The following is a 14256-nucleotide window of genomic DNA, read 5'->3' on the forward strand; positions in this document are numbered from 1 at the left end:
AGTAGATGCAATATAACATTGTTAAAAATAAAAACGGACTTTAGACTATGAGATTTTTGTTCAAAATTCACTAGCTCTATGACTGTAAAATCTGAATTTAAATTTCCTCTGTGAAATGAGCATGAAAAAATCCACTTCACCATATTATTAGAAAGATTAAACGAGGCCAGTCAAAGTGCCAGGCACATCCTGGGCACTCAGAACCTGATGATTCCTCTTGATGTCCTTTGCAAATAATTCTTATGAAAATGTGTTTTCAATAGTATAAGGGAGAAGTATCTGAATTGGATTTTTCCAGCTGATATTTGTGTTCATTTTTCTGATGTTAAGAGTTAGTAAACGAAATAATCGGAGTCCCTGACGCTACAAAATGGTGATTCTATAATGTCTATCTTTGTGACCCACACCATATACTAATATTGATTGCGCCCTTTATTCAAAAGAAAGGCATGTCCCAGCACAGAAGTCCATCGTCTCCTTCGCACCAGAAGTTCATCAGTGGCTGACCGTCCCTCAGTTCGAGATGGGGAGAAATAAGATTAGGTGACATTTGATTATATCTCAGTATTGGCAAACTTTAAGGGCAAATGGTAAGTTCTTATTTTAACTTCCTATCCTTCTGGAAAGAGCAAATCACCTTATGGTTACCTTGGATGGCAGCAGTTCGCTGAAGACATTAAAAAAATAAAAAGCCCTCTCATTTTACTTTTAATGTGTGAAGAAAGGGTGGGGGGAGGGCATGGGGATAGCAAGGAAATCTACTAGGAGTCTATGTTTCAATTACCCTGTAGTTCGAAAAACTGTCCCAAAACCAGTTTTGGCACTCCCATATAATAAAAGTGACTACATCACTTATTGTTTACTGATATTTTTTATTGAGGTTTGTAGCTCATGATTTTACATGTGATTGTACAGAGCATTTAAGAAAAAAAAAAAGGTTGGAAAGGTTGTACAAGGGAAAAAAATCCGATAGAAATCTGGAAGGTGTATATGATAAGATTAATTCCACGTGTAAATATATGAGAATGGTAAGAGACCAGAGCCTGCGATAGCCATATTCTTGTTCCTAGAAAGAGAAATTTTTCCTATCAATGAGAAATAACTTAATTAGTTATTTTAAAAGATAAACTATCATTTTTAGAAAAGATATATCTTGAATTAGATTTAATGCTTGGCAAGTGGGAAAACAGTATGGAGAAACTTCCCAGATTATCCTTCTACTTCCAATGCATTCACAGAAGCCAAATGAAAGGAAATCAAGCTGACTCTGTTATTATTTTGTAGTTCATAGGCAAAGATTAGTGTGGGAATATACAAAGAAGACTTGTTTATAAATGAACACATTCTGATTGTCTACAGCTATTTCAAGACATATCATCTTTTATTACTAAGGATGGTAAAGGAAATCTTTATACTGAAATGAGGCATGGAAACCAACTTTAGGTGTTTTTTTTCCTCATCTTTCTTGATTCATGATGTTATTCAAAACATAAGACATTGTGACAGCTTGAAATTCAAGGCATTAAAAATGCTCTAGAAGACTAGGCAGTGGTCAGCCTAAGAAGACACTATGTTCTAGTCACTGTATCCTGAGTTCCATCCCCAAAGACTTCTACGGACTGTTAAAGAGTTGATGACATTTGTGAGTTTTGCCGAACATTTTTCGAAGTCAACCAAGCCATTTCCTTTTGAAGCTAGGATCATTTTACCAGTTTTACCTTCAGAAGAATCAGGGAATTTTTAACCTTTAAAAAGCTACATTAGGTAGGGAACATAAACACATTTCCTTGCCAATGTAGTGTGAAATTCTGCAGTCTTGGGCCGTTGAGAAAAACTTAATTCTTTAAAATTTAAAATCCTCCAATATTGGACTAACTGTAAATCTTTAATAACCTTAGATCACAGAGTGGAACATTCTCATTTCAAAATTACTCGTTCTGAATGGCAATGTTAATCTAAATTAGATCCTTAGAAGTCAGCTTTCCTTTCCTCTTCTTTCAAGCTCTTTCCTTTAGCATTCTAGAATGAAAGAAGCATTGGGAATACTTTTAGACACATTTGGATTATGGAGTACTTTGATAACATGTCATACAACTGTCTGCAGAATTTTACGAATTGACTATAATAATTGAAGAGAGAGAGGACTTGAGAGTAATATTTTCAGCTGTGTAATTATTTGTTCAGTCTCAATGTAATATTCATAGATACAATAAATTATCCTGTAATATGAATATTGCTTGGTTATGAATTATCTTGCACAATGTACATAATTCCAATTTAATATTAATGTAATGTTTATTAGAAAGATTCATAATAAAGCTCTAAAAGGTACAAAGCTACCAGTAGCTTTAACTGTGTTGGCATACAATAGAGTAAGCAGATTAGAGAGTGAAAGTGAATTGAGGCAAAAATACTTATACTTAAGAAATATCTATAAAATATTCATGTTTCCTTGAGACAAGGTGTGGCTAGACAAGGAATATATAAAGGGTGTGAAAAGTGTTTAGAGTTTCCTGTGGAATCAGCAGGATAAAATTATAATATGGTATACTTCAATTTTTGCTTTAATACATCAATAGCATTTGGTACACTAAGATTTTTACCACTCTGAACGATTTCATTATTTTTTCCTGGAATTTTTTTTTTTTTTTTTGGTAACTCTAATTTAGGTCCTGCTACCTCACCGTAAGTCTGCCAACTTGGTTCTGCCCTTTTTCTGTTCATACTGTGATTGAAAAGACCTGGTTTTCCCAATAGAGCCTTTTTTTCCTTGTATAGTTTTCCTTGACTTCTTCATATAAATCAAAGTTCTCTTTTCACATGCCTTCTTAAAAATCATAGTTTGCATTTACCTGTGAAATACTCTAATGGGACTTAAATTAGAAAAATTTTGTGTGACATACTACTGAGAGAAAGAAACATCAAAACATAGTTGAAATGAAGATATTTCAATAATTTAAAGGTCCTGGATGTTAAAGACGTGTTGGCTTTTAATTTTTTTGAAAGAGGGTATAGCAATAACTTTATTGAAAATGAAAATATGCAAAACCATAATAACTACCTGTTTCATTGAAAAAAATCAGTTATTTCCCCTGCAAGCTGTAAATAAAAGGAATCAAAGTATGTAAGTGTGTGTATAGGTGAAAGTTAAAGATTGATTTCACTTTTAAAGCAAAGGGGAAGTAGAAGTAATCAGGTTAATTAGCAATCAGGAGTGATTCCTCTGAGGGCCTAAGCAGGAAAGAAGCAGCTACCAACACTTTTTAATTAGAAATGAAAATTTAGATATTTATCAATATTTTTCAAATGGCTTAAAAAGGATGTATTTGCTGATTACAAAACTGAATTTATGGTTGGGATTCATCAAATCTATTTTATGATCTCAAAGAAGCTTTCCATGTAGAATTCATTTGCACAAAAAAACTCCCATAAGCTATTTTGTAATGTTGCTGCTTCATTCTTATGCTTCCATGTTCCTAATTTATTAATGTGCAGAAATCTAACATAAGATATAATTAAAGTATTTTTAGAAATGCATAGTAATTATTTATGTGGTGAGTTATAATCATGAATTACTAAACATGAACTAATTAAATCTTAATACCTTGGTACTACAATATACTAGGAAGATCGTACATATTGTTCTTTTATCTCACATACTTTTGTTAGAGAAGAAAAGACATTCTTGTCAATATTTTTAGAATTGCTCAAAATCAAATTAGCGTTTCTAATTTGTTTTGTTTATCTCTCTCTCTAAATCTGAATTGACACAGTAGTTCTATAGTGTTTTGTTTTGTTTTTTCCAAAAACATCTCAAGCAGTAGCACCTTGGTACAGTACTAATGAACAATTTCTAAAAACAAATTATTCTTTCACTAATAGGAGATGATTATTGATTAGTTTGGAGTTGATCTTTAGACAACCCAGAAACTATTTTTCCTCTCCCTTTTGGTCTCTATAATGCAGAAAGTCAATCTTTAAAGTCTTTAATGTCATTTTTTAAAGTAAACAAACCAGTCAATCGATTTGAACATGTGTGAGGGGAAAAAGCTGAAGATATTGCCTAAAATTAAGTCTATAAATATTACTAATTGTCTTATATGTTTATCTGCATTACCATGAAACATTTCATCATACCAACTAAGTTAATATTAAAAAACAAAAAAACACTAAATTTTAAAGATCTTTTATCAATATGTTGACATTTTTAGGTTAATGGGGATTTAAAAAATATAGGTCATAAACTACACTTTTAATTTAGAGTCTTTGTGAATTTGTTTGACAATTTGTTTGACATATTTCCATTATCTGCATTTGATTAATACAGTTTCCTGATTATTTTCATTTCAACATAATTGTTCTCATGCAAATTCTTTTTTGTCATTATGATTATTTTAGCATAGCAATTTATTATTCAACTATAGTATTTTTAACTTTAGTAGTGTGGAACCAGAGGGATACTCAAAAAACTTAAAGGAAATCAAATCTATTTCTCCTTCACAAAATTTAGATTTCTCCATAAATATTATCAATTAGGAACATGGGCTGTGCAACAATCCAACAGTCTGTGATTCAGCTAAACATGAGGTCTGTTAGCTAGTGTCCTGATAAAGTAGCATGGGAAATAGACCTCAAAACGAAAAAAAAGTTCAAGAGTAAAACATTATGAAAATATTATTTTACTAGGAAATAATAATTGGTTTGTTTCATTGGCGTAACTTTTACTTGCGGCTATCCAAATAATGTGCTTATGTATGTACAGTATGTTTGGTGAAAATTTACTTTATAGAAAATCAGATAAACATATCAGAAATATGCAGATAAGTAGGTCATGTATGGCACAGGGTATTAAAACATAGTCAACCTAAGGTGGTAAAAAAACAAGAAAAAAATTTAAAATTATTAATTTATCAATAGCTACACAAGGGAAGACATGGGGAAAAAAGTCAAGTTCAAGAATTCAACCCTTGCTAGTGTAAAATGGACTAAATGAATACATGGTAGATATACACAAATTTCTATTGAAATGTATACATAATTAATTTCTTTATCTACTGTTTTGTTTTATTATAGTCACATAAAACTTGGGGGAACAATCTCTTTCTGTAAAAGTCTTTGGGATCTTAAGTCTTTCTGAAAGCACATCAATTACGATGTATTCAAATTCAAAAATCTCATCCTTTCATCTTGCTGCAAGAGCTTGGTAGTAACTGACAGTACAAAATGGCCTTCTGCGCCAATTTATGTATTCAAGTGATTTTCTTCAACTTGGTCTATGTAAAGCTGGGAGGCTACCTGTTTCAAATTTCCACGTAATGAAACATAAAAGATAACGTGTGGGGAGGTAGCGATATCTGAAAATCAGAATTGGCAGCATCAGCAAGCTGAGTTGAGGTAGTTTCCCCATTCTGTGAAACTGGCTTCTTACTGACAGAGCTGCTTTCATATGGATTTCTGTTGAATTGGTAAAACAAGCATAAGTGCTCATAATCCACAGACCAACATCTGTGTTTCTGAAGTTACCTTAAACTTGTCAAAAAAGAGTTCTTTCATTACCAACTGTATTCTATGCAACAGATAGGATAACCACCTGTCAGGTGTTAATATTGCCATAGGGTGGTATGAGAAAACCTAATTACCATTAAAGCTTGAGGTTCTCCTGCAACTTAAAAAAAATCTGGAGACTTAAAAAATACTTCAGTTAAGTGAGCAAAAAGGAATGATAAATAAGATATTCTAAGGTGATATTAAGGTTATGATGTACTCTGGTCCAGCACAGAATTTTTTTTTGTCGTATATTTTTAAACTATATATAGATTACTGGCTATTCTGTAAACTACTCCTTCTCATCTTAAGAAATTAATTTATAGATGGGTGGTGTTTAGATTTGGGGGGGAAAAGAAAAAAAGAAATCACCAAAATATCACATACTACAGGAGAAATTCTAATTTGGCAAATTCATTCTGGCTTTGCTCTAGAAGGGACTCCATGCTTAGACACTGCTGATAAGGGTTCTTCAGTAACTGGAGATGTAGAAAATTTCTTTGAAAGGATTTTTTTCCATATATGGGACAAGAAAAATTAGCATAAAAATATATTATCTTTATAAAATGGATATTCACTTTGCCATTATTCTGGCATTTTTTTAGCCAATTGAGTGACTTTAAATTTAACATCGAAATGGGACTTACAAGGAAGGAAAAGACATGACCCACCCCCTCCTCCAATTCCATACTTAAATCTCTGATTGAAGCTGGTTTTTATAGTAGGCATAGTGACTCCAGCTGGTTTATAAAATAAGCACATAGTAACATATTAACCTGCTTAAAAGTAAGTTATATATCTTATTTCATCCAACATAAACATGCCCATCCCATTTCTCTGGTTTACTTTGTCTGCAAAAATGGTGTAATTTTGTGCTTAGGTTATCCATCTAGGCAGATTTGATTTCTTTTGCATGGCTCATTTGGGCCATAGAAGATTAGCAAAGTATATATAATGAAAACAGAAGGAAAGACGAGAAAAATGAAAAGAGTAATTAATCATATAGTACATACATCAAAACAATATCTTCTAAATCTCAATCAGTTGTTTATTGTTTGGCAAACAAGTTTCACTTTTACAACAAATATTAGTAATGAGGTCATCCAACTTTGAGACCATACAAAATGGATCATAAATTTAAAAAAAAAATTATATGTGCTGCTAATTTACCTCTTGTATTCCTACATTACTTAAAATCCTGTCAAATAAATAAATTTTCCTGTTAATAAACAGAAGAGTTTTTTGAAAAAAAATCACTTCAAAATAACTTGACCTTTCAATTCTTACTACAAGGGAGTGAATTTCCTTTAAAAATTGGTAGTGCAGGTGCCCACTTGGGGATCAGACTGAGCATTCAGCACTTTAACGCCTATGGGATACCGTTTGTTTTTTTTTTACATGCAGAAGCCCCACTAGTTCTATTGACACCTCTTGACTTCTAGAATCATAGCTACTGTCTTGGTGATGAACTGCTTGCCAAATATGCTTTGCATTACAACAGATGTGCACTGTAAACATAAAAGTTCGTCCTGCTCTAATTTGCAAAAATGCTCTTGGAAATACTCTGACTGAATAAAGATATATAGTGAGGGAAGAAAGTCTAATTTTATTTATTTTATTTTTTTTGTAAAAAATAATTTGTATTACTAGAAAATGATTCTTATAAAGTGATAGTTTTATTTATTTATTTATTTATTTTTTGCCAGGTGAAATTTTAAAGAAAAAAAGCGATAAAAAAAGAAAGGAAGAAAGAAAAAAAGAAGGAAAGAAAGAAAGAAAGAAAAAAAGGAAAAGAGAGAAAAAAAGGAAAAGAAAATGAAGGAAGAAAGAAAAGAAAGAAGAAAGGAAGGAAACTTTGCTCTCTTACTGGTAGACAAACTTGCAAGACCAGCACGAAAGAAAAAGAAAATATCTCTTTTTTTCCACTACATTAACAGGACTCAAATTCTGGAGGAACAGAAAGCTGACTATATGTGCAATGCTAGTATCTGTACATTACATAGAAATTGTTCAATTTTTTCTGCCATTAGTTTTATCATCAGTTAATACAGCAAATCATAAAATATGCATTTAGCATGTAATTCTAGAATTCCCCTCCATTTCATTATTTTGTTGTTTTATCTTGTATTCCACAGCTATTCCTGCTGCGGTGAATTCAGGTTGTGAGTGACTAAAAACCACTATGTGATGCAGTTTTGCTTTGTTTTTATGTTTGTTTGTGCAGCACTCCAATCTAGATGCAGCACTGTTACTAATTCCGAACAACCATTCTGGCCTTTTAAAAATCAGGTCCTTGTTATTATAGTAACAGAGCATCAGAGATGTTAGAACAAACACAACAGAATTCTACAAGGCCACAATGAGCGCCATTTTCTTCATATCTCGTTCATTAACATAATGAAGTCTCCATCTGAGGGGGAAAGACAGGAAAGGAGAGGGCACAGGGGAATTTCAGCAGTTATCTTTCTCCCCTGGGCTGACCTAAAAATCCCAGTTTAAAAAAAAAAAAAAAAAAAAGTCTGGAAGTTTGTGTTTGTCTCTCAAGAACAGCATAAAGATTTAGGAGTACACACATTATTACCCCTGCTTATATCAACTCAGAACAGTCAACCAGCTGTTAGTTCTGTTGGCTTAAATCTCTGTGTCATCTTCTATAGACTAGTGACCAAATGAGCTGGTCCTTTTGAACTGCCCTCTGGAGGGGTCCCATCTTTGTTTGGAGGAACTATAAATCCATCACTGCTGCCACGTCCTAGCTGGTAGTAGGTGTGCAGCTGATGGACGTGGTTTCTGGAGCCTAGGTTTGGCATGCTTTTGTAGTAAACATCTTCGGCATCACCACATTTGGCCGGTGGGGGTTCGGTCTGGGTGCTGGTGGTAACGCTCTCTGTGGCAGGCACACCAGCCAGGGCTGGCATGCTGGTGTACAGAGAGTCCCTATGGGGTGACTGGAGATCCTCTGTGTGCTCGTTGGTGAGCAAAGGGAAAAAGCTCTCACTGTGGTCTTGGGGGAGCCGCCTTCTGGTGTAATGGTGTGGCTGGTGGTTCTCCGCGGAGTAGACTCTCGGGGGAAGCAAAGGAGCATCAGATTCCTCATGGATGAGTTCCAGACCCAAACTCTCCTCATGGTTAAAGGAGGTGGCGTCATCCAGGACAATGGCATCATCTTCACTCCCACTGCCGAGGTTCTTCACCAGCTTGTTCATCAGATTCCTGTTCTGTTCACTGGAGCGCTCGTGGTTGTTCAGGTAAGACGGGATATAGTTGGAAGTGAGTTCCTTCAGAATCTTTTTCTCTAGGGCGGTCTCGTTGTGGTTATAGCCACGGTCTATGATTTGCACACAGTTGCTCAGGTATTCACCACTGGCAATGCTGTAACTATTGCCATGGTTACCATTCAGTGGTAGAGTATCCATGACACTTGTATCCCTGGCATTGTTCAGAAGCCCCTCTGAAAAAGATTACAGAACACTATGACACTTACATCCAGTTGGCCACAGAACACACACACAAACACAAAAGCAAAAACATCCGACCATGAAGGATGTATAAATTGCTAGCATGTTTAATTAAGTATCAAATGTTTGGAAATAAATGAAAAGTACTAGTAAGTCTATATGTACGTAACTATATATACACTTGGGCAATTGATAGAAACCCTATAAATGGAAAAGCATCTAAAATAAATCTTTAAAATAGTAATTTTTAAAAACCTATGAATTTGCAATTTCCACACAAGCATTGCCTGATATTATCTAAAGCATATTTGGCTATAACTTAGAAAAAAAAAAAACCACAAAAGTTTGGTGTAATCATTCGTAGCTTTCAATTTATACACATCAAAGTCAATTCAAAAATTCATTACCTTTAATTTTACATGTCTTAACATTAAAATAGGTATAATATTAACATAATTCATGTGTGGTGCTTTGAATATGCTGGTCAAAAGGAAGAGAATCAAGCACTTTCTAAGAATTTGATATAGAATTTCGTAAGATTCAAATTAATTCCTACACACAAAACCACAAAAGGATTATGTTAAATTTGTCAGAGTGATGTACTCATGAAATAATGCTTAGTCAAATAAATGGCACATCAAAATAATTTGCACATAGGAGTTTTCAAAACAAAAATATTTGGATTTACTTTCTAATTTTTTTCCTACATATAAACCCATTAGTGATTGTTTAGGGTCATTAGATAATAATATTACAAGAGAATGTGTAAAGACACAGGGATCTGATTCCTAAAAACATAGTGTCAGTATTAAAGATTCCATGCCATAATGAGTGATGACTTTGTGTGCATATATTAAACTTTGAGTTTAAAGGAGATTAAACATTTTATTCTGGGAAGAAATAATTGCAGTGAAATAAAATTTAACCACATGCTTCTTCAAGGTTTTTGCATTCTCTTGAATAAACAGAAATCGAAGAATCTATAATAGTTCCAAAATCAGTTAAAATGCAACCACGAAAGAAAACACAAACATTTAACCAATACTCATAAATAAGAAAGGATATTTCTTTACAGAACAATTAATTGAAGAATTCTATTAAACTTCTCAATACACTGCTAACTTGTGAAAATATAGCATTCATTCTATATCTGTGATGCAGTTATGTTTATCCAAAACTGAACTCATTCATTGCTGGTTTAAATAAAGTCTCCCAAATGTATCAATTTTTATATGGACTTCTGATGCATACTCTGTACTCAAGTAACAGTTTCCAAAAACAGGAACGCATAAAGGATTCATTAAAAGGCAGCCATCACAGACATAGGGTGAAGCGATTTATTTTCATGTTATAAGATATCTTGTAGACAAATCCACAATGTTAAGAAAAATAAAAGTAAATGCTCTTTAAAGGGCCATATGTGATGGGTGATTGCTGCTGTGGAGGCCGCTATGGTATGCTGGATGGTTATGGTTGAGTGACTGATGCATTGAAACGTGTGTATTACTTCTGTTGTCAATGCATTAGGTACAGGTTGGAAACAGCCATAGTAAAATAAAGTGGGTATGTTGCATGTGACATACATTTGTATGATGGAATGTACTAATAAAAATTAAAAGTTTATGCATTACTTAGCAAAAATAAATGCTTAATTTAAAAACAATTTAACTCACACAAACATTACATGAGACTTAACAACTATGTTGATCATGTGACACAATAAAAGAATCAGACAACAAAAGCGTCTAATCTCTATTAACATAAATTTATATAAGTCGATTCAAAGGCTCTTTAGTTTTTAAATTGTGAGATGAACTGTTTTTAATAACTACATCATCTATATGTGATGCAATAAAAGTGAACTAAAAAAAATTACATTTGATATGCAATGTTTAGCTTTACTCCCATACTTGTCTCTCTGTAGGGCTCTAAACGACAGCATGAAGAAAAGGAAAGAAAAAACAACAAGTAAGCTTACAGCGACAGTAGAAGAAACATGAGTAAAAAGCAAATTGATGATATGCAGAAAAAAGAGTCAAAGGAAATAATTTCCACTGCCCCAAAATTCATGAGTCTGTGTTACATGGTTTATCATAATTAAAAATACTGAAATGTTAGTCAGAAAATAAGAAACCCCCCTTAACACATGCTAATAACATGAGTCTTTAATAAGCGTTTGCACAGTTTATAAATGTCAAACAAAAACACATTTATTTTAAAGTTCAGATTATCACACCAACCAAGGAGAGTAAAGATTTGAGTGCCAGCCAGGACGATTCCCACAACTCTATTTAAGTATTGCATATTTTTATGTTTATGTATGTCTGAACATACCTGCTTCTAAGGAATGTTATTTAACTTTAAAATTTTTCAGTAAAATTATAAATAAAATCTTTAGCTTGTATACAAAGAAAAAAAAAAACACAGTTGTAGGTTTCCATAACTGTGAGTTTTTTCCTTTATATATCTTTTCTCTTCATGTAAAAAGGTTATCTTTCCCCCACTGTACCTATACAAATGCTTCTTATCATTTGTGAATAATACTGATCAGAACTGTCATTTCTGGAACTTTTATTCAAAAGCTGTGTAACTATGGAGAAAAAAAAAGGTTAAATCCAACCATTATTCAGTATCAAGACAACGTGAGGGGAAGAAAAATACCACCATCAATATCAGGTTTTCTTCTGGATTGTTGCACAATCATTGCAATCAAACATTTTTAGAGTCGATCCTTTAAAAAACGATCCTAGCAAAATTATTTTTTATTTATTTTATTTATTTTTTTAATTTTTTAATTATTATGTTAATCACGATACATTACATCATTAGTTTTTGACAAAATTCTTTTTTAAAAAACACTCATATTTTAATCAGGTCATAAAGGATGGCTCTTGCTGATTTTGTTTACAGGAAAGTTAAATCATCACAAAAATAAAAACCAGGAAGCTCACTGGGCTAACTCATTTGAGGAGATTCCAACTGGTCATAAGTTAACCATTGCTTTAGAGATATGGTTTTTGCACTTAAAAGTTGATTTCCTTTTCAGAAAAGACCAACAATATTTCAAAATGGAGAGGAAAGTTCTTTTAAAGTTTCCAAATAACTTTAGAAAAATAATTTGAATTGAAGAGCCAAACCAGTATAGTAACAGATGGAAATTGTTTGTAAGCTCATTATGGCTTCTTCCCTAAATGACAGAATTTTAGAACTGGAAAGCCCATGAGAAGATAACTGAAGTTCAACCCCTGCTTTTCAGGGATGAAGAAACTGCAGCCAAGATAGGCTGAGCCTTATCTAACCCCACCCTGCTAATCAGTGGCAGAACTGAGATGAGAAAGAAAATCTCATAGATTTCCTCTGTCCACTACCATCTATGTCCTCTTCACATCTGCCTTAGGCTTTGAAGCCATAACAGAATATTTATATATTATATATATATATATATATAACATAACAGAATATTTATATATATAAGATATATAAATATATAAATAAGAGCTATATACATATTTATATATTTTATAATACAATCTTATATTCTTACCCACTATAATGTATTCCTCATTATATCCTGCCCTAAGGATATGTCTTTCTTTAAGTTGGAGGGGAGAATTAAATTACTTTAAAATGTAAGTTATTTTGTAAAATCATGACATCTTCTCTATTTTCTGTCTTGCTGACAGGTTAATCTATAGCGAGATTTATCTTACAAAAATTGAATTCTTCAGTACTGACAAGAAGATAATCGTCCAGAAATACTATGCATGAAGTTGTAAATATTTCCACAGACAGAATCTGAATCCAATATAATAAAAGTATATTACTCATCTTTATTCCTAACTCTGTATGCTTCAGTAACTCTATAAATACATCTTGACATATTTTAAATAAAGGCATGACAAACAAATATGGATACTTTAAATCTGAATATTTTAAATCTAAATGCTTCTTTGCTTGGATGGCATTGGTGCAACTGAATTAGAGAACCCACAGAGCAGAACCAAGTGGTAATTCAACATAAACCACTCCAGTACATACCGAGTCACCTATATTTCAAGTAAGATTCCCCCTTGCCAGTAAGAATATTAAGTGCATTCATCTGAAAGCATAAGATTAGTAGCAATATGACAATCACTAAGATTTATTTTTGGTCAGTGGTAAAAAGAATTATTTTAAGCACTACCATAGTTTAACATCTTAAAAAAATCTTAAAACATAAAACAAACAATTTCACTTCTGACTCTGAAAAACATGAGTAAGATCATTTACTTTTGTTTTTAAGAAAAGTCAGTAGAACTTATTTAATTTACTGATAAACACAATAAATCCATTCAGAAGAACACTTTGTGAATTTATTGATGATCTTAAGAGCAATATTCAGCAATAAATTTCACAGGAATAAAACTTTATACCTATATGGTATTATTTTAAATTTTCCGTCGAGAGAATTTCACTTTGATAGTGCTTATAGTAGTGTTCCATCCTTAGAAAAATCCCCTAATTTATAATATAGGTAAAAATAAAATAAGACAAGAAGGCAGATATTGAATTAGGGAAAACATATAGATTAATAATTGTTAGTTTTTCATTACATAAGACATTAGAAATTATATCTGAATAATCAAAAAAGCTGAACAAAAGGTTATCTAAATTTTTACTAGTTTTATAACAATATTAAATAAGTAAAACATTTTTTACAGTTTTTCTAACAACTCTTCACATAAAGTGAATAATGTAGAATAGATTTAATTTGCAGATATGATACAAATATTCACTTAACATTACTGAAAACTTACTAATATGTCAGCACATTGTAAAATGTTTATAATGATACAATTATCTGTCAGTTTAATGAAAAAAAACAAGCATTCATAAGGTCTGCTAAATTGCTCTGTTAAGCTGCATTTGTTGTGTTGTGAAAGGTACACTTTACTGAGTGCCACAATGAAATAGGGACATTGACAAAGGAGAGACAATTTAGAAGGGGCACCACAAAGAAGGACCCAGAAACTATCTCATATTGATGGCACTGAGGTTGTTTTACTAGGGAAGAGGAGGACGGAAAGGAGCCAGATGAGCGGCTTTCAAAAGTATTTAAAAGGATTGAGAGAGAGAGCAAAAGAATACTTTGCTCTTCTTTACTCTAGAGGGCAAATCAAAGCATTCTGGCCAGAGGCAAATTTTGGCTCAGTGGAAGGAAAAAAATATATGTAACAAATGGAGCATTTCAACAATTGAATGTATGAAATCCTGA

At 32.5% G+C, this 14256-nt stretch overlaps 1 protein-coding gene across 1 annotated transcript in view; it reads right to left on the reverse strand.

Annotated features, from left to right (window-relative positions):
• Window positions 1–852: 852 nt before the first annotated feature.
• The window catches only part of ADGRL3 (adhesion G protein-coupled receptor L3), a 777343-nt gene continuing 763939 nt past the window's right edge, over window positions 853–14256 (reverse strand). The window contains exon 22 of the mRNA XM_081813155.1: window positions 853–8995. Coding sequence (XP_081669281.1) covers window positions 8196–8995 — 800 coding nt within the window. The 3' untranslated portion in view covers window positions 853–8195. The remainder of the gene's footprint in view (window positions 8996–14256) is intronic.

This window comes from Leptonychotes weddellii, chromosome 2 (assembly GCF_054177405.1).
Source record: "Leptonychotes weddellii isolate Sample4059 chromosome 2, ASM5417740v2, whole genome shotgun sequence".
NCBI classification, from domain to species: Eukaryota; Metazoa; Chordata; class Mammalia; order Carnivora; family Phocidae; genus Leptonychotes; species Leptonychotes weddellii.